Consider the following 21,419-nt stretch of genomic DNA (forward strand, 5'->3'; position numbering starts at 1 on the left):
GAGGGACTTGCCTGATTCAGACACACAGTCATTAATGAGACGTCCTCTCTTCTCCCCAGTGGGCATTTGCGGTTCTTCCTCCTCCTCCTCCTCCTCCTCTTCCTCCTCGCGGTGTGTTTGAGGAGCACATGTGACCCGCGAAGCGCGGGCGGCGGCGGTGAGCTCGGTTAGGGCCCGGCAGGAACCCCCACAGGCGGCTCCGCCCACTCCGAACACGACGGGCACGCCCCGGTTATTACCCACACCTGGCTGCTCGGGTTCGGGGGGGAGGGGAGGGGGGCGGTCCGTGTAAACCCCCCCCCCCCCCGTCTCACTCCTCCTGGAGGTCACCGCCACCTTGGCCGTGTACCCCGCCTAACAAACCAACGCGGGACAGACTCAGACTTAGCAGGCTAGCCGTACCGTCCTTTCCCACTGAGGAACACCCCAAGGAACACACACACCTCCTTTAGCAACACACACACACACACACACACACCTCCTTCAGCAACACACACACGCGCGCGTGCGCGCACACACACACCTCCTTCAGCAACACACACACGCACACACACACACACACCTCCTTCAGCAACACACACGCGCGCGCACACACACCTCCTTCAGCAACACACACACACACCTCCTTCAGCAACACACACACGCACACACCTCCTTTAGCAACACACACGCACACACACACACCTCCTTTAGCAACACACACGCACACACACACCTCCTTTAGCAACACACACACACACACACACACACCTCCTTTAGCAACACACACACACACACACACACCTCCTTTAGCAACACACACACACACACACACACCTCCTTTAGCAACACACCACGCGCCACACACTCCTTTAGACACACACACACACGCACACATACCTCCTTCAGAGACACACACACGCACACACACACACACACACACACGCTAGCACACACAGTCGTTCAATAAAAAGCCTTCTCCAGTTCCAGTTCCCTTTCATTAGTCTCCTCCAGACCTCAGGGCCCCCTGCAGCTCGCTCAGGTTCACAGGACGTTCCACCACAGAGCCATCGGACATCGCCGGTTTCCGCGGGTTACCGCTGGTTTCCGCGGGTTACCGCGACAGCCTGAACTCCCCCCCGCTGACCACGAACATCAACACAGAACAAAGACGAGCAGGAGGATCGAAGCGGGGAGCAGCAGGGAGCGGCGGCCGGCTGTGTTTTTGGGTACGGGACGGGCCCAACCACCGCAGCGCCCGAGACCCCGGGCCTCCCTCTCAGCGGGCGCGCTGACGGGCCCCCGCCGCTAGTCCAATCACAGCCTGCTCGGACGCGCCGTCCTGTCCCCGCCTCGGCCGCACCGCATCAGCACAAACAGGGCCGTTCCCGCTGCTCCATCGGTACGGCAGATCTCAAACAGCCTCAGCATTCACCAAGAGAACACAATTACCCATGAGCACACGCCGCTGATGCATGATGGGATATCAATTATGAGACATTTGCTGACAAGAGTCCAAATCCCACCCCACCCCATCCCCTCCAGTCGTTCGCTTACACTGAGCAGACGTGAACACGCACACGCAGAGAACACGCACGCGCACGCACGCACACACGCAGAGAACACGCACGAACACACACACACACACACGCAGAGAACACGCACGAACACACACACACACACACACACACCAACACGCCTGTGCACACAATAAACCCACACGCTTTTATTAAAGAAAGTACAAAAGCATATTTAAGATGACAACGGAGGCATGATCGATGCCCCCCCCCACTGACGAACCCCGGAGGAGATCTGCCCCAGATCCAGTCCTCCCTGCCCACACACACACACAAACGCGCACACGCACGCACGCACATACACACACACACACACACAAACGCGCACACGCACACGCACACACAAACGCGCACATACACGTGCACACGCACACACACACACACGCACGCACATACACACAGAATGCACCACTCCGTAAATAGCAGTGTGGCGACGGTAACAGCGGGGGGGTTGTTAGTGCTGGACAGCGTGTGTGTGTGTGTGTGTGCGTGCATGCGCGCGCGTCTGTGTGTGTTCTGTGTGCGTGCGTGTCTGTGTGTGTGTGTGTGCATGCACTACGGTTTCACCATTCGCTCTTAAGCTATGAAACGCAGGCAGTACACAAAGATGAATGAGAGTTTACAAAGCGTGCTAAAAAAAATAAAATGAGAAACAAAAAAAATAAAAAAGACTACTTCTACACGACTCCTGACAGAGGATATGTATATTTAACAACGACATTTTAACTGGAAATTGTCTCAAGTTGACAGCCATTTTAATAAGAGTAAGGGCAAATTTGCACATTCAGTCCTGGGTTCACAGAGTTTGGGAAACGCTGAAAGTTATCATCAGAGAGATGCTTCACAGCACCTGTCTGGGATAAACACTCACAATGTAAAGTGTGGAAAAAAGTGTATAAAAAATACAAAACTACAGAGTGCAGCTTGTGCCTGGCTGGCAGTCACACATGAAGCACCTCGCCCTGTTCTTCCCACAACCGCCCAGACACCTACAGCACCACAGCTACCTACATTATGACCAGAGAGAGTTTACTGCAGCCCCCACCCCCCAACTACAGACACACAAAGAACACAGGTCTGCTGACACTTCAGCTCTGTTCGGGAACTACAATTCCCAGCATCCTCCAAGCGCCCCCCTTCAGGAAGCTTTACCATTCGCCGCTGTAGTGGGTAGTTTGCATTTGCTACGGACGCCCCCCCTCCAGGCTGGGCACCGATGCGAGGGAAGCCGCCCCCATTGGCTCCTCACCCTGAGTCAGATCCACCAGCACCGTCTCATTGGCTGCTGGCTGATGGAGGGGGGCGTGGCCTAGGCCAGGAGTGGCTGGGTTTTGAGTCGTTTCGAGGCAGGGGGGCTGGCCACGCCCTCAGAGTAGGCGGAGCCGTTAGTGGAGCGTGACTCCTCCCCTTCCTCGTCGGCGGGCGGACAGCGGCCGTTTTCCAGGCGAGGGGGCGTGTTGGGGGCCGAGGGCGAGGCGGAAGCTTCCGTCTTCACCGCCGCGGCCGCCGCCAACGCCACGGCCGCCACCTCCTCCCGCGTGGCCACGCCCAGCTCGCTCTCCTCGGCCTCCGTCTTGGCGGTGGCGGGGGCGGGGGCGGGCGGCGGGCGCTGGGGGGCGGCGACGGTCTCCGCGGCGATCTCGCACACTGTTGGCCCCTCCCACTCGGGGAGGTCCAATCCCAGCAGCTTCAGCAGCCTGGTCATCACCTCGTCCACGTAGCCGCTGATGCGCAGGTTCGCGTGCTTGTCCTGTCGGAGCACAGTACACGGCTGCCATACCCCATACACGTTTGGTGGAATTAACATGCACTGCCCCAACGGCACCCAATCACAACACTCTCACCACCGGATACTGGCTTGCAGACAACCCCACACAACAGCACAGTACACACACACACACACACACACACACACACAGTAATCTGAGCTGTGGAGGGCACACACACACACACACACACACACACACACAGAGTAATCTGTGCAGGGGAGGGCACACACACACACACACACACACAGACTCTCTCTCTCTCTCACACACACACACACAGGGGTAAATGGCATGTAAACAGCGCGCTGGTTAAGAGCTGTCACTTTCACTCACTCTTCAATCACCTCCTCAGCGAAGGCGACAGAGAGGAGCGCACGTCATCCTTTCATTTCGCCTCTGCTCCCTCTCTCCTCACTTCCTTCTCTCTCTCTCCCCCCTCGTCTCCCTTCTCTCTCATATCCCCTTCCTTCTCTCTCCCCCTCTCCCCCCCTCCCTCTCCCCCCTCATCTCTCATATCCCCTTCCTTCTCTCTCTCCCCCCTCCTCGCCCCCTCATCTCCCTTCTCTCTCTCATATCCCCTTCCTTCTCCTCCCCTCATCCCCTCTCTCTCTCATTCCCCTCCTCTCTCTCCTCATCTCCCTTCTCTCTCTCTCTATCCCCTTCCTTCTCTCTCCCTCCACCCTCATCTCCCCTCTCTCTCATATCCCCTTCCTTCTCTCTCTCCCTCCATCCCTCGCTCCACTCCTTCATTCTCTCCCTCCCTGTCTCTCTTCCCTTCTCCCTCTCTCTCTCTCTCCTCTCTCCCCCCCCCACTCTCTATGATGAAGCTATATCAGGTTTATGTATTGGGCCAGGAGGCCATATGCATATCCGCAGGCTCAACTCACAACACTGCCAGTTCATAATTGCCTATTCATATTCCCCACTTTCCATGGTGCACCATCCCTGGCCCATAATGCATTGTGTATGCGACGGAGCGTCGATGGAAACAGGGAAGCAGGTAACCAGCCCGCGATCTCTCTCTCTCTCTCTCTCTCTCTCTCTCTCTCTCTCAAATTCAAATTCAAAATGCTTTATTAGCATGAAATGCATTTGTACTTATTGTCAAAGCGCACACACAGAAACAGGAACAGGAATACAAACAACATGAAACACAAACAACATGAAATACAAACAACATTGTGGTAACGACGACAATGCGATTAAGTGTGGTAATGGCCACAGCGAGTAGGCTATATAATAATAACAATAACAATAATAAAAATAATAATAATAATAATACTAATAGTAATAATAATAATAATAATGTAGAAAAAAGAAAATGGGGGGAAAAAGATAGAAATTAATTAATAATTAAAATAAATATTATATTTCTCTCTCTCTCTCTCTCGCCATGGAAACCCAAACCGGCCTGCTTCAGATTTCCGGTTTATTGCTTTTGATTTTTGCCCCCCTGTGAGGCAGGGCAGGGGCTCCTGGGTAATTTCTGCTGTCCAGACGGCACCTGCTCCATTGGATCCCCAGGTCTCACGCCTGATCACATGGCATCACACCTGTTCACACCCCTCATCACCTCATCCCATCACCCACCTCCACCTGTCTGCCCCTGTAGTACAGCTCATTAAACTGGAATCCCTGTGCGTCCGTCTTCCCGCCGCCCCGTGGCCATCGCCCCTCACAGGTACACAGAGGGATCTGGGGGAGCAGGTGGCGTCTGGACAGCAGAAATTATCCAGGAGCCCCGCCGCCCTTCCTTACACCCCCCCCCCCCAAATTACGTTACACCGTGATGCCCTGAATGCCAGTGAGCCGCGCTGTGTTGGGTGAGTGTTCAGGCCAGTGAGCCGCGCTGTGTTGGGTGAGTGTTAAGCGGGGGCGTGTGTGCGGTGGGGACTCACGTGTTTGGTAGGCTGCAGGTTGACGATGACCAGTTTCCCGCTGTTGCGTTTGGTCACCAGGGGCAGGTTGGCGCTGGGCTTTATCTGCAGAGACGTGCCCAGAGTCACCGCCAAGTCTGCCCGCCTGCGCAGAGCAGGACACACACACACACACACACACATGTGCGCACATATACACACACACACACACACGCACACACACGCACACACGCACACACACACACACACACACACACATGCGCGCACGTACATACACACACACACACACACACACACACACACACACACACGCACACACACATACACACACATGCGCGCGCGCACGCACATACACACACACACACACACCAGTTACTCATCAAAACTCCTTCATTTATATAACCATCATTCCATAACCATGATTTATTTAACCAGACCTTCAGGACATGTCTGCACCTCTGACCTCCTGCACCCAAAGCCAGGTGAGATGCCCACTGAATACAGCCAGTAAAACCGTCCCGACTGCACACTGGGAAACTGGTCTATCAGGACGCTGAGCACATGAACGTTCATGTTTACGTCCCTGCACAATGCCTTCCATTGACTGATTTTACTTGACAATATCCAACAGAATGTACAAAAAAAATGTGAACATGTACACTATAATGATTGCATTAATAAATGCATTAAGGACAAACACAAAAAGGTCATTTAAAAAAAGCATATTTTCATGTTGATCCTTCTGGCAGAAGTGCAAATTTAATTTGAAAGGTGAATTTTGAATGTAAAAAAAACATTGGTGCATTTTTAATTCCCCTCAAAATGGTAATCAAGTCTAATGGAAACATTTCTTGAGGGTGCATTTTGACATTAGCCGAGGTGTGGACGGTGCTGTGAGCATGCTCAGTGCGTAAGCATTATGAGGGCTGACTTATTCATTTGGAGTTCTTCAGAAATTTTAGAATGACTAGAATTTTTGCGCTCTTTAGAATCGACAGAGCACGTCGCTAACAGGAAAAGGTACTCAGTGCTGAATACTGATGAGGACGGGCTCCTTTTGGATCTGCCCAGCATCCTCTCAGCAGCTATGTGTGAAAAGGGCCAGCGTGGGGCAACAGATGAAAGGCTTGGTCGAAGACCAACATTAGCTGATCGGGTGTTTTAGTGTACGGCTAAAGACAAAAGCCTGTTCCCACACTAGCCCCCCGCCCCCCCGCCCCACCCCCTCGAGGACAGACTCCAGCAGTTACTAGCTTTGAAGTTTTTTTTTCTTTTCTTTTTCGTTCTACAACTCCGCCCCTTTCAGTCACCAGCAGTGATTGTGACATCGGCATTGGAATGTTCAGCTGAGAACGTTCTAATCACGTACTTGTGACATCACAGCCTGGTTCAGCGTGTAAAGATGTGGGGGAACACAGTGCCAGACGACTGCTCCCCTGGCGGGCGGGGTACAGACCCCCCCACCCCCCCTCCCCCCCCGCCCCGCCCCGCCCTCACCTGGAGGCCTCGTCCGCCCGGGTCAGGTCCCGGTCTGGCAGGGCGTCCTCCCAGTCCAGGATGGTCCCGATCAGCTTCCCCCTGGGGGCAGAGGGAGGGGTGCATGTGGTGAAATCTGTCCTGGGCCAACCCGGCCCCATCAAGCACGTCCCGGAGCGAGTTACTTATAAACGTGAGGGAGAGTGTGTCTGGGGGTTTGGGGGTTGGGGATCCAGGGACGGGGTGCAGTGCAGAGGATCGCTCTGCAAGTTTAGGGGAGGGGGGTGTGGTTTAGGGGAGGGGGGTGTGGTTTTGCGGGCGGGGGTGTGGTTTTGAGGGGGGGGGCGTTACCTGCAGGCACGGAGGCCGCGGGAGCGGATGACAGCACAGCGCCGGCCGGTGGGCTTCAGGCCCATTACTCCGATCACCGTGTCCCGCACGTACTGCCTGAGGCGGGGAAAAGACCCAAAAACACCGCGTCACACGCGCCCGCCAGGCGCCTAACGTCCCAAACACAGCGTCCGCCAGGCGCCTAACGTCCCAAACACAGCGTCCGCCAGGCGCCTAACGTCCCAAACACAGCGTCCGCCAGGCGCCTAACGTCCCAAACGCAGCGCCCGCCAGGCGCCTAACGTCCCAAACACAGCGTCCGCCAGGCGCCTAACGTCCCACACGCAGCGCCCGCCAGGCGCCCAACGTCCCACACGCAGCGTCCGCCAGGCGCCCAACGTCCCACACGCAGCGTCCGCTAGCCACATTCGACAGAGCCCGACCTGCCACGCTCATACACCAGAGAGTCGCCACTATTAGTGCTGGGACGTGCTAGCTCGCTCGCCTGTTAGCGCTGGGACGCGCTAGCTCGCCTGTTAGCGCTGGGACGCGCTAGCTCGCTCGCCTGTTAGCGCTGGGACGTGCTAGCTCGCTCGCCTGTTAGCGCTGGGACGCGCTAGCTCGCTCGCCTGTTAGCGCTGGGACGCGCTAGCTCGCTCGCCTGTTAGCGCTGGGACGCGCTAGCTCGCTCGCCTGTTAGCGCTGGACATGCCTAGCTCGCTCGCCTGTTAGCGCTGGGACGCGCTAGCTCGCTCGCCTGTTAGCGCTGGACGCGCTAGCTCGCTCGCCTGTTAGCGCTGGGACGCGCTAGCTCGCTCGCCTGTTAGCGCTGGGACGCGCTAGCTCGCTCGCCTGTTAGCGCTGGGACGCGCTAGCTCGCTCGCCTGTTAGCGCTGGAACATGCTAGCTCGCTCGCCTGTTAGCGCTGGGACGCGCTAGCTCGCTCGCCTGTTAGCGCTGGGACGCGCTAGCTCGCTCGCCTGTTAGCGCTGGGACGCGCTAGCTCGCTCGCCTGTTAGCGCTGGGACGCGCTAGCTCGCGCGCCTATTAGCGCTGGGACGCGCTAGCTCGCTCATTTGATAGCACTGGGACGTGCTAGCTCGCTCGTCCGATAGCACTGGGACGCGGTAGCATGCCTGCCGTTGGAGCAGCTGCGGAAACATGGCTACCGTTAAGCAGCGTGTGACCAAACGCATCAAAAGCACAGTGAAGCCCTGGCTCAAACAAAGGGGCACAGAGGAGGGCTGTGAAGGCTCTCAACAGGAAATAACAATCCCCCCCCCCCCCCAAACAAAAAGCACTGATCAGTACAGCTTTGATCAGCCCAGCAGCCAACAAATGCCTCCTTTTGGCAGCCGATGCAATTTGGATACGAAGCGCTCATCTCACATGAAAGCGCTCCCGGATAATCCCCCAGCCAATCGGAGCAGCGGGCCCGGGTCACCCCAGGATGCCGCACACACAGCTGCAAGCTCAGCCGGCCCAGAACAGGCACGGGCGGTTTCGTGACTTCTGTCGTCAGACTCATTACGGGAGAGGAGAGCCGCTATTTGAGGTGGGAAATTCGGCAGACTCGCCCCAGGAGGGCAGCCACACCACATTAGACGCAGAAGACCGTCCAACAGTGATAAAGAGATCGGTAATAAAGCCAAATTATGGTTTAGTTCCCCTTTCGATAAGAGGCGGAGAAGTGACACCATCACACCCGTACACTTTCTACCTGCTGTGTGCGTTACGACGTGCAGCCGAAGGCCCGCCCCCTTCGCCCCACCCGGCGACGCCCACTTCAGAACACGTACTTGCCACATTTACCACACTCCTCCACAAACATGTTCCCATGCAACTCGGAGAGCAGGTTCCTGAGAGAGTGAGTGAGAGAGAGAGAGAGAGAGAGAGAGAGAGGGAGAGAGAGTTTTTACTTTTGCATGTGGGTGCAGTACGTAAAGGATAAAGTGCACGTGGGTGTGGTATGTGAAGGATAAAGTGCACGTGGGTGCGGTATGTAAAGGATAAAGTGCACGTGGGTGAGGTATGTGAAGGATAAAGTGCACGTGGGTGTGGTATGTGAAGGATAAAGTGCACGTGGGTGTGGTATGTGAAGGATAAAGTGCACGTGGGTGCGGTATGTGAAGGATAAAGTGCACGTGGGTGAGGTATGTGAAGGATAAAGTGCACGTGGGTGAGGTATGTGAAGGATAAAGTGCACGTGAGTACGGTATGTGAAGGATAAAGTGCACGTGGGTGAGGTATGTGAAGGATAAAGTGCACGGGGTGAGGTATGTGAGGAGAAAGTCACAGTGGTGAGGTATGGTAAGGATAAAGTTAGCCGTGGTAGAGGTTGGAAGGATAAAAGGCACCATGGGTGAGGTATGTGAGAGTAAAGTGCACGGGGTGAGGTATGTGCAAGAATAAAGTGCATCGGCGGTGAGGTAGGAAGAGAGAAAGTAGCACGTGAGTACGGTATGTGAAGGATAAAGTGCACGTGGGTGAGGTATGTGAAGGATAAAGTGCACGTGGGTGAGGTATGTGAAGGATAAAGTGCACGTGGGTGCGGTATGTGAAGGATAAAGTGCACGTGGGTGCGGTATGTGAAGGATAAAGTGCACGTGGGTGCGGTATGTGAAGGATAAAGCGCACGTGTGTGCGGTATGTGAAGGATAAAGTGCACGTGGGTGCGGTATGTGAAGGATAAAGTGCACGTGGGTGCGGTAGGTGAAGGATAAAGTGCACGTGGGTGCGGTAGGTGAAGGATAAAGTGCACGTGCAGTACCTGGGGAAGCCGGAGCGCATGTGAAGCCCGTCCACGTTCTGGCTGATGATGTATTTGAGGTAGCCGGCCCGCTGCAGGGCCAGCAGGGCCAGGTGGGTCACGCTGGGGCGGGCCGCCTCGAACGTGGTGTCAAAGTGCGGAGTCTCGCCCCGCTCCTCCATGGTCCACACGCCGTTTGGGCCCCTGTGGGGGACGTGAGGGCGGGGCTGGGGGTAGCTGCGGCTGTCAACTGACTCACGACTGGGACTGTGGGTGTGTGTGACTGACTGACGCTGACTCATGACTGATGACTCACTGACAGTCGCTGCCTGCTGCCTGTTGACTGCGTCTGTCTGTCTGACTGTGTGACTGACTGACTGACTGACTGACTTAAGAGATAGAAGTGCATTCTATGCCTTGTGTACGCTGATAAACACAACATAATTTGTATTTCACCGCAATTACTAACTACATTCACAATCTGGACGGTTCACCTTGCAACGTGACCAACTACAGCCTGGGACATCCTAAGTGCCTGTCTATGGTGCTTGTCACACACTGCTTACGCACGTACCAGGGGAAGTGGTCACAGTGTCGCCAGATGGCGCCCACTCAATGAGAAAAACAAAAAAGCAAACAAACACAAAACTGTGGCCCCATTTGACCCTTCACAGGCGCGCTATGCAGGATTTATTTGCTCGCTTCGTTCCTGTGCTTACAATCAAAAACGTCTCCTCCTCTGTTCTCAGCCCCAAAGTGTTTTTTTCTCTTCTGTCATGCGGCAAAGTTATGGGGCAGCTAGCTTTAGCTTTGCTGGTGATGGAACGGGCCGACGTTGCTAAGACAACATCTTAACCGAACATTCTAATGCTGACGTAACCATCACTGCCGGTCATCGACAGCAACGCATTTCTAGAACACCGACATAGAATTCTGACAGTACATTCCAAGAAGCCGACTTCAAAGCGCTAAGAATGACTACCCGGAAGCCGGGACCAGAGAACATCCAGTACCCAACACCCCCAGACTCCCTGCGGCAGCCATATTTCGGTTGTTGTGTTTGCTCTGTTGTGATCATCTGGGGAAAAAAACATTCTTAGTTCTTAAAAAAAAATAAATAAAGGATTGCCAAAAAGGAGGCGGAAGAGAGGGAGGGGGCAGGGTTCTAGCAACATCCCCCCCCCCAAAGAGCACATGTGCTCCTAAGGTAAAAAATGTAGGAGCTCGCTAATGCATCCCAAATACGAGAAGTGATCCTGTAATCATGTCTCCAGTCAGCACACGTCCATTTCCAGGAGCACATGCTCCTAAGATAGAAAAAGAAAAAGTTAACTCGGCCTTCACTAGTTCGCTATTTTTTATTTATTCGCCTCCTTTGTCCTGATAAGAATGCGACGGTTTCCACGGCAACTCGGGGAACGAAAACGGCCGGTTGGATCTGGGCCCGATGCTCAGAACGCGCCGTTCTGCCACGGCGGGGGGGTGGGGGGGGGGGTAGGGCGGGACGCAAAGGGGCGCCGCGGTGAACTGCGAGGAGAACGGCTTCCCGCCATCTCAGAGCGCGCGAGGCCTTCGTGTTCTCCCGCACGCCGACGGGGACCAGGAGCGCGAAAATACACACACAGCGCTCAGCGGGCCCTTAAAAAGAAAAACATAAATACGCTCACAGGCGAGCTCCCTAACGCACCGCCCCTTCACCAGCTGTGATGACTCGCCAGGTTTCATAATAATCACAACAACAGTAATGACAGGAGAAGACAAAGATGACAAAAACACCAAAAAGCCAAATATAAACTGAGATTACTTCAGTTACTATAGTTAATAGCATAGTATATGGAATGAAGATACTGACCATATGTAAATGGTCCTATGATGAAGACCAGACAACACAGCGTAACCAGTTCATAAGACCACATGCTTTGCAGTATAAGTGTACTCAAATCCAGAAGAGGTTTGCGTTTTCCGCATACAGGACACGGCTGCATTTTTTAAAAAAATCAAATAGTGCGATTACACATGTAAAACCAGAAGAAACACGTACTGTGACATTCTTGCACTTTATATGACGTTACACTGCAAGGAAGAGTACACACGCCCACAACTGCAGCTGCGAGAGGATTTGCCACTGGTCTTCTGGAGAGCAAAATGCTTAACCAAGTACCATGGCGATTCACAGTCCAATCAATCAGCCCTGGGACCAGTGTGCAGGCTGCCACTCAGAAGCCAGCGTCCAATGTGACACTCCGTGTCTGACCCCAAGCTCAGGCACTTAGACGTAAATTGGTTTTGCATCAAAAAAAATCAAAAGAAAATCGAACAAATTGGGAAAACGACAGGCGCGCGAATCGGCCTCGCGGAATAATGAACGCTTTTAATGCCGAGAGAGGCGCTCGTCCGGGGTATTTCTTTTCTTTAAAAATCGACACAAAGTCAAGGAGCACTACGGACCACTTTCACAGCCTTGGAATTCTTCCTTTTTATACCCCCACCCGAAATCACGAGCCCGGACCCTTCCAAACGGGCCGGCCGGCTGACCCCACGCAAGCGCACCGAGTGGCGGGAGGAGGGCACCTGCTCTGAATATTTGGGGCGAATGAGAGTGGGGGGGAGGGGGGGGCTGTGCTCAGCTGGGACGCCCGAGTTTTAGGGATTAGCCAGGTGGGGTGGGGGGTGGGACGGAGGGGAGGTGCTGCTGTTTTTGGCACGCCTCCAACACCCTCTGACCCATCCCAGCATGCAACGGGGGCGTTTGACGGACGTTTTCCTGCTCACAGTGGAGGGCGCCAAATTTCGGTCAGTCATCAGAATAAAAAAAAAAACATATAAGAACGTAAGAAAAACTGATGACGAGAGCAGGACGTTCAGCCCAACTTGCCTCGACTTTATTTACTTACTTTTTTTTTTTTTTTGCTCGCTAGCTACTGCAATGGAGGTGAAGAAGCACAAATACGGCAAAGTGAAACGACACACCGACAGGGCTCGCTCAAAAACCTGAGTGGACCTCAGAACTGCTTTTCCCCAACGGCTGAAGTTCACAAAGGCGATGAAAGTCGGTGTGGAGGTGGCGTGCTTTCTGTTGGACCTGCAAGTAAGGTTACCTCTAGCTATCCAGCTAGCTATGTTGGGTAGCCAGATTACTGCAACTCCCTCCTTCTAAGCCTGCCAGTCTGTGCCATACAGCCACTACAGATGATTCAGAACGCTGCTGCCCGACTCGTCTTCAACCTTCAAAGAGTCTCCCACGTCACCCCCCTGCTGAGGTCACTCCACTGGCTCCCGGTCGCCGCCAGGATCAGGTTCAAAGCCCTGACCCTCGCCTACACTGCAGCCAGCAGGACAGGCCGCCTCCTACCTACAGGACACGGTTCAACCCCACACGCCTGCTCGACCGCCCCGCTCTGCGGCAGCAGGGCGACTCGCACCTGCATCGTTATCTTTCCTGTAGCTCACAGTCACGCCTCCGAGCTCGACTGACCAAAACTTTCTGACCAAGCCAATGCTTACTGTGTGAACTGTACTCGATGTGTTCACGGCTATGGATACCTGTCACATACTGAGTATCGCACCTAATCGTACCTGTGTTTTGTAGTTGTTCCAATGACCTTCAATATGCAGTTATTGTATGTCGCTTTGGATAAAAGTGCCAAATAAATGTAAAGAGTGAGCGAGGTTGAATTTTGAAGAGGGACACTTATTTGACTGTAAACACAGGACCAACAGCAAGACAAAAAAAAACCCTTCATAGTATCATTTTAATGATAGACACTCCTGTTTCAATGGCCACTTGCAATTCTCGCAAAAAAATTGGACCAACTGAACCAGTAAGGTCTGTCAAATTATCATCCAATGTCTCCCCCTGGTGGTGGAAACGAGTTACCACAACATATTAATTTGATACCATACATGAAAACAGGTGATTTTTTCCACAGGGCACAGTAAAGAAATAAAACCAGCTGCATTCCAATATAATTAAAAATACATTCTATACTGCCTCGGACTGTTTTTCAGGGGGTTCAGTGTGTGTGTGTGTGTGTGTGGTGTGTGGGGGGGGGGGCATGGGGTATGGAGGTTTCCGAAGGCAGGGGATGGGGGTTTTACCTAAAATCTGGGATCCCAGCAGAGGTGCTGATCCCAGCGCCTGTATGGACCACCATGTACTGGGACTCCTGCACCAGCTGAGCCAAAATGGCCACCTTATTCTGCAGCTCCTCGGGAGAGTCAAACACCTGGGGAGAAGCACACATAAACACGTGCACACACAGGCAGATACACACACGCATACACACAGGCACATACACACACGCATACACACAGGCAGATACACACACGCATACACACACAGACAGAAGCACATGTAAACACACACAGACGCTTTAACGTGTTTTAAGTGTAGAAGGTCGGGTATTCTACCGTTCCACTTAAGGGACGGTACAGAAAACATAGGGTAGCAAGGGGACACACAGCAAAACATGACAAAAAGTTAACCAGGGCAACATTTTCATTTGATGTGCACTTTTTGGCATGGTGGTCAGGTTTGGACAGAGATAAATGCATTCGGGAAAACCCCATTACATTATTACTAATCCGAAGCTGCTAGTTAACATACTTCAGTATCGATACAACAAAACATGTTAGATTATCACACAGCCTAGTAGCAAACTGAGTCAAAGTCAGGCTAGTAAAATGGCAAATTCCAAGAATCAAAAGCACGCTCATATTTTCTCTTTTAACACCAAGTCAGCAAGTCAATAGCCAGTGAAGTAAGTGAGTAACGTTGCAGCGTATGCAGCTAACCTAACAAGCTAGCTAGCTAACGTTACCTCATATGTTTCACAAATTTATAAACGAACTTCAATTTCTCGTGTTAGCTATAACTGTTAAATGCATAACAATGTAAATATGGAGGACATGTGCAGACTACCTGCAACAGATAATTTTATCAGGAGCATATTGTATAAATGGGTTCCATTCACCAACAAATGTGCATGGCTAGCTAGCTAATTGCACGAATACTGGACCGGAATAAAGAGATTCGAATCTGATGTTTCAGGAAAGTCCGAGGCTGCGGCCTATTGCGGTGCTTCTTACCTCCGGAAGCCCACATACGCCTTTGTTTGCGTAAGGCGATAGCCCTGCTGCGTAGTTAACCGACATCGCCGGAGTGCTCTTGAAAACTGATTTTTTTTTTCTCTCCGCGAAAGTTTTGCACCTACTGAGGTTATTTTACTGTTGAAATCCAGCGAGTGGTCGCCCCTACATCGCGCAAGCACCGCCACAGTGACCGGCTACACTTTCGCAGAATTGTGCAGACGGTCAACGTCACTGTCTGCGCAGGGAACGTGAGGACGGACAGCTTTTCCACAGGCAAAAGACTTTCTGCGCAGATGCTCCGATAGCTTTCCGGTGAATGAAAGATCGGTCAATTGATGCAACATACACTGAAAAAAGCAACTAAATGCGTTGATTGTTTTTTTCAGCGTACTGTGCTTAGCTAGTTAGCCGAGTGCTCGGCCATTGATGCTGCTACTCTTTCTTTGAAAGACAGATTAAGACATGGATTTTGTGTTCGTGGATTACCCAAACAAAGAGGTACAGTGACCTGAAATCACACGACGTTATTAGTATTAGTGAGGCTGGTCTAAATATTCGTACGTTGGTGTCGAACAGCCTCAGCCACACCACAAGGGGGCAGAGATAATTAAGAGAGAACGCATGCATGTCCTTCTGCTATGGAGGACTAAACGTGCCAAAATGTAATAAATGAATAAAAATGGACAGACAGACAGACTGACAGACACGCACTGGCAGGCACGCGCACACACAACATACAGACAAACACCTAACATCACTTACTGTCGTTTTCATTATAGGCATTTACTTAAAAAAAAACCTAATCCATAATCTATCATCCATATTGTACATATGTTTATCATGTAACCTGTGCTAGCTGTGCCTATATTTGTCATGCCAAAAAAGCACTTTGAAATAGAGAGAGACTTTCAAATCTCCTTTATTGTACAGAACAAAAAAGAAAGAAAATAAGACCTACTTGTTCACAACATTATCAGAAATTACCACACACACACACACACACACACACTCAAAAGAAAACCTGAAGCTCAGAGGAGATCACGACTGCTGAAAAGAATGCCAGCCCAGATTCTTTAGGCGATGCAACATATGGGCAAATGCAGTTGCATGAACCAGTTGACTGTGACATCATTACATGGAGATTCCGTGCTGTGCAGGGCAACTCAGTTGCACCCAGATTGCAGGGGGTGTTGCACTATGAAATCTAGTCACCACCGCCGCCAAGTTTTGGGCAACGGAAATTACATCCGTGTTGCATCGCCCAACGCCAGCCTCAGCTAGCCTGATCCTCAGCTTCGTGATCTTAACATTGCGAGTTCTGTCTCCCCCCGAAACTTTCAAATTGGTGCAATATAACAGCTGGATGGAGACCTGCGTAGCTTCAACCAATCAGCAGGAGCAGGGCACGTGGGGATATGACCGCTGGCAATTTATACTTTTACTCATCCCTGAATATGGTGACAAATTTTTTTGTCAAGCTGGCAACAGACGACCCAAATACAGACATCCAGGCGGGCCAGCCCAAACCACGCCATCGTTCGCGCATCGTCACGGCAACCGGCCCGCCTCAAACGAGAGCGCGCCCAAACGGTACGTCAACGTTCTCAGATCGCGCCGGCGGCTGCGGCCGCCTCATTGATTTTATGTCTCGCCCCCCAGCCCCCGACCCCCTGCCCCCGCCGCCCCAACCCCCCCTGCCCCTCCACCCTGCCGGAGGGGCCTGGTGAAACACTAATGGCCCTGGTCAATACCGTACGCCGCGCTACGAACCCCTCGCCACTGCGCTCCCAGCCCGCCTCTATACCCCTACCCCCCCCCGGCTAAAAATAAGGCTCCTGCCAGTCAGCAAGCACCACGCTGTACATACGCCGCGTGACAACGGCTCAACACCCCCCCCCGACAACGGCTCGACCCCCCCGACAACCGCTCGACCCCCCGACAACCGCTCAACCCCCCCGACAACGGTTCGACCCCCCCCCGACAACGGTTCGACCCCCCCGACAACCGCTCGACCCCCCCCGACAACGCTCGACTCCACCCCGACAAGGACTCGACCCCGCCTGTCAAAGCCACACGCCGTGACCACGTCACACCCTGCTGTCGCTGACGCTGTCGCTGACGCTGTCGCTGACGCTGAAGAACAGCGCTTTCCACACCGCCGATCAATAGACCACTGGCTGTAATGTCTGGAAGAAAGACTTGGAGAGCTAACTTGTACCACCGCCGCCGCCCCCCCCCCCGCTCTGAAAGGTCTGGTCCGGGCTTCAGAATGACTGTTGAAGCTGATCACTCTGTGCCACTAATGAAAGAATTTACACCCCCACCCCCCGCAGAGTCTCTGTCCTTATCCCCCCCCCACCCATACACACAGGTTTGACAGGGAGGCAGGGAAACATGTCACCCCAAATATTTTCGAACTGGCCCCTAGGACAGGCCAGTGTGCTTGTGAGACTCGGCGCTTGACAATGCGAAAATGTCGAGCGTGTAATGTCTCTCCCAGAGTCGAAATTAAACCTTTGCCCGTGTCCGTCCTCCAATTACACCCAATATTAGCAAGCAAGCAAGTAGCAAGAGCAAGATAACTGCACCAATGTGCTGTGGATCGACTCCAGATGACTACAGAATGATAGAGGTCCTTTCCTTTCCTTTTTTTTGCTTAGCTCCTTCCTTTTCTAAATATTTTCCTCGAAGAAGCAAATAAATTTGTCAGAATAGACTAATTTAAGGACGGTGATGTACAGCGCACTTCTGTCCCTGTTTAAATCAGGGACGTCCAGCTCCAGTCCTGGAGGGCTGCAGTCTCTGCTGTTTTTTTTTTGTGTGATTTCCATTCAATCAGCCAGCCTGGGAAGCAAGGTGTGCGGACTTCATCAGCCAATCAGTGACATAAGCACTTCAGTTGCAGGAACACATCAAAAAACCCGCAGACACAGCGGCCCTCCAGGAGTTGTTCCCTGATTTAAATGATGCCCACAATGTGGATGCTATTTATTTTGTTGAAAAACAGGAGGCACTTTTGGGTTAAACTGTAAATGCCACTGTCCGCCTGCTCTTCCATTCCCAGCTGAATTACACAGTACCACAGACGTTTCCAAATAGCACGGCCTTGTGGGCCGCTCACAGTCAGCCGAGTCCTCCACTGAGCTTCTCATCTGTTAATTTCCCAGCTTTTCTTACCTTTGTGACAACACCCACACAAATAACCATGCCCACACAATACTAATACCCACACCCACCAGCCACAGATAACCACACCCACAATAAATAATACACACCACATATAACAAATAGCCATGCCTATCTTCCCCCTTCTCATAGACTATCCACCATAACTTTCAATGCCATCTAATCTAAAATCTAACTGGTGATGTGTGTGTGTGTATGTGTGTGCATGTGTGTGACAGAGAAAGATTGGTTATTAGACTGAGACTAGCACTACAGTGACACTGCACTTTTCTTTCTGTCTCTTTCACCAATAACCGGGATTTGACTGTTTGTGTTTTAGCCTTTATTGATTGCGTATGACTGAGATGCCCACTGTATTAATAACTGTACCGCTGTCTGCACGCATTGTGTTTTCAGCGTTAGCTGCCCAGGGAAGACAGATGAAATTTAGCTTGATGGCTAATTCTGGACTGGCAAGGGACTCTGCGCTGTCAGTCAAATAAAGACATAAATAAAGAGATAGGCTACACTATATACGTCAGTTCAGTTCCTAATTAATGTCACTGCGCGTAACTGTAAAGTCCATAAGTCCATGTGACATATTCACGCCATTGCTGTTCTTTTCTTGAGCAGACCAGCGTGCAGCTCAGTGAGTTGAGCTCTTTGAAAACGTGACGACCGAACCGTGGAGCTTCCCGTCACTGACTGGCTGCACTATCGCAGGTCCGCCGATGGGTGTCGCACGAGTGCGGCTAATGAGACGATCGCAGGTCGTTTTTTTTCTTTTTTTTTTCTCCCCACCCCTCCCTCTACCTACCACTCCCGCCCCCTTTTCGTGTACTAAGTGCGAGCGAGCGTGTTATGTGTCGGATAGAAAATGAGTTTGAGTTTCCAGCTGAGTGCTTGCTCTCGCTCAGTGTGTGTGGCGTTATTATAATCCCGCTCCGTTCCCCAGCTCACAGAATGGCCAGATTCACCCAGACTGAGGCGAGACGGCAGCAGCAGCCCCAGCAGCCCAGCCTGGTTTTCACTGGACCGGGGGCAGTGCCGAACCAGCCTCCGCTACTCCTCATCCAGCACCAGCACCCGTACGCCCAGATCACGTTCCCGAAACCCATGAACGGGTCAGAACCGATCTCCATACATCCGACGGACAGCGGCAACATGAAAGACCAAGATGCCATAAAACTGTTCATCGGGCAGATACCGCGGAATCTCGAGGAAAAGGACCTGAAACCTCTCTTTGAACAGTTCGGTAAAATCCACGAATTGACAGTTCTGAAGGACCGCTACACTGGGATGCACAAAGGTAAATGCGCGCGTGCCTCCCGGAATCCTGCGTGGTACGGTTCGTGCTGTAACGTTGACAGTTCGTCATATATGTGCGTATGTGCGGGTTGGCATTTGAATGTAGACAAGTCAAGTTGATCTTTCCACTGACTTGCTTGCTCGATATTTTATTCGATCTTCGCTGCATTTATTTTTCAGATCTAACGTGCGTGACAAGTGTCGTTTTCTCGTGTGAGTGAATCGTTGTTTCATAAGTTATGCATATTGCTTGCATCAAGATGAACAATTATCGTGCCCTTATCCGCGAGCTCATGTTGCTCATATTTCCTAAACGCACCGGTACTCCGTCGGGAGAAATATCAAGCAGGTAGCTGTCACGAATACAAAATGTTTTCTATTTTACGAATTAGTGGACAATATCCTATTAACCCGACATGTGAGCTGATGTGGGCTCATTTAAATTGTTCAACATTAATATCTGAACAACGAAGAAGAGGGCGTGTATAATTGTTATATTTCAAAATGAGTGCTATTGAAAGTGTTCCCACCCATCTCCCCCATCTTGTTCCCGTACAACATATTTATTTTCCGAAAAAACTAGGGCAGAGTCGCCAGTGAGATTTTTTTTTTTTTTAGAGAGCCGTCCACGGCTTGTCCCAGGATTTGAAGAGGGGGGTGGGGCATCTTTGACATACACACTTCGTAAACCCGAACACCGTGTTCTAGCGATGCTTTTATACTGAAAGCATCACGAAACAAACCTGGGAGTAAAAAAAACAGGCTCTCTCTGGTCCGTTAAAGCCCGTTTGCCGCCAGCATTAACAGTGCTTCGCTCACCCCTCTCGTAAATACGCGGCTAGCAAACCAAAGATGACCATGTTCCGATTAGACATTTCCAGAGCTGTCCAAGGTACAGTCGACATACGGCCGCCATTGGGTGAGCCTTCTGGAGCGCATACGAGCGCGCATGATTAACAGGCCTCTTAATTACATTACAAACGACAAAAAAACGGCTTCAAACAGAACCAGAAACAAAATCGTTGCATTTTAAACCGTTGCGTGGGTGCATCGCCCTAAAGAGCGCAGTCAAAAGAAAATTCGCGTCACGCGCCTACAGTAGTCGCTGATGTTCGGCGGAACGCACAACAGCTATCTGTTCAGACATTAATAAACTACTCGCATACAATAAATGAATTAATTATCATCCTTCCCCGAGGCGGTTGCACAAAAACAATGGCAAGTCTTACCTCAATACATTTGTGCGCTTAAATAAACTGGCTATATTTTACACACGATTTAATGCATATTTGTTAAAACAAATTATTTTAGGGTAGATCTATCTTCCTAGAATCTCAAATGTCAGAAGTGTTATATTAATGTGATGTTAAAAAAAACCGCTAAGGAAAATCGTAACAACAACCACGTGCAATAAACATTTCAGAAATTAAGCGAATAAACTGCATGTTTTGATTGGTCAGAATATTGAATAAACTATAGGTGGAGTATATTTGCTTGTAAAACACGTACACCTTTATATAGGCTAAATTTAAAGTTTTAAATCGTTAAAGTGAATAACGCCGTAGGCTACCTCCCGCGTGAATCGGCAGAGAGCAGATATCAGAACCCAGAGGGCGCGATGTGGAGCTGAAGCCATGGTTGGATTTATGGGGGAAGGCGAGGAGCCAAGGCCGTTTCCATTTTCCATTTTGGCCAGAGATGAAAGCAGTAGGCTACTATGGCATAAACAGGGGGTGGGGGGGCAAACATAATCTAAATCTAAATTTAGATTATGTTTTGCTGTGGTTCATTATTAGATGTCCTAGTTTCCTTCTCAAAGTATGTTTTTTTTAATTTTTTAAAGTATATTAATTTCTACCACAAGATTACAACGTTACCCTTTTGACCGTGGCGTTGAAGTAAAAACCTGGAGTAGACCGAAATTTAATTAGTTTGAAATAAATGGCCTCGAAACCAAACCCAGAACATGACAGGTACTGTAAATCCACGGGTACTCGCGTCTGGGAAACTACAATAATGCATGCCCTGATGTATGCGCGCACGCCCACGCACACGAACACGCACGCATACGCACACACAGGAGGTCAGGCTTTCGTGC

General features: G+C 51.5%; 2 protein-coding genes across 6 annotated transcripts in view; one reads left to right on the forward strand and one right to left on the reverse strand.

Annotated features, from left to right (window-relative positions):
• Positions 1 to 2,242: 2,242 nt before the first annotated feature.
• Positions 2,243 to 15,410, reverse strand: sirt6 (sirtuin 6). Its single transcript, XM_064328600.1, has 8 exons — positions 14,846 to 15,410; positions 13,856 to 13,983; positions 9,779 to 9,961; positions 8,808 to 8,867; positions 7,030 to 7,125; positions 6,700 to 6,780; positions 5,224 to 5,347; positions 2,243 to 3,306 (listed from the first exon to the last, which is right to left on the reverse strand). Exons 1-8 carry the CDS (start codon positions 14,909 to 14,911, stop codon positions 2,866 to 2,868), a joined length of 1,179 nt encoding a protein of 392 aa, XP_064184670.1. The 5' UTR covers positions 14,912 to 15,410; the 3' UTR covers positions 2,243 to 2,865.
• A 3,444-nt stretch (positions 15,411 to 18,854) lies between these two features.
• LOC135251286 (CUGBP Elav-like family member 5) overlaps positions 18,855 to 21,419 on the forward strand; it is a 107,527-nt gene continuing 104,962 nt past the window's right edge. For 2 of the 5 annotated variants that reach the window (XM_064328591.1, XM_064328593.1), the window contains exon 1: positions 18,856 to 19,322. In XM_064328591.1, coding sequence (XP_064184661.1) covers positions 18,875 to 19,322 — 448 coding nt within the window. In that variant the 5' untranslated portion in view covers positions 18,856 to 18,874. Of the gene's footprint in view, positions 19,323 to 21,419 lie in introns of all 5 variants that reach the window. The other 3 variants (XM_064328590.1, XM_064328592.1, XM_064328595.1) reach the window with 2 other exon arrangements.

This window comes from Anguilla rostrata, chromosome 3 (assembly GCF_018555375.3).
Source record: "Anguilla rostrata isolate EN2019 chromosome 3, ASM1855537v3, whole genome shotgun sequence".
In the NCBI taxonomy this organism is placed as follows: domain Eukaryota; kingdom Metazoa; phylum Chordata; class Actinopteri; order Anguilliformes; family Anguillidae; genus Anguilla; species Anguilla rostrata.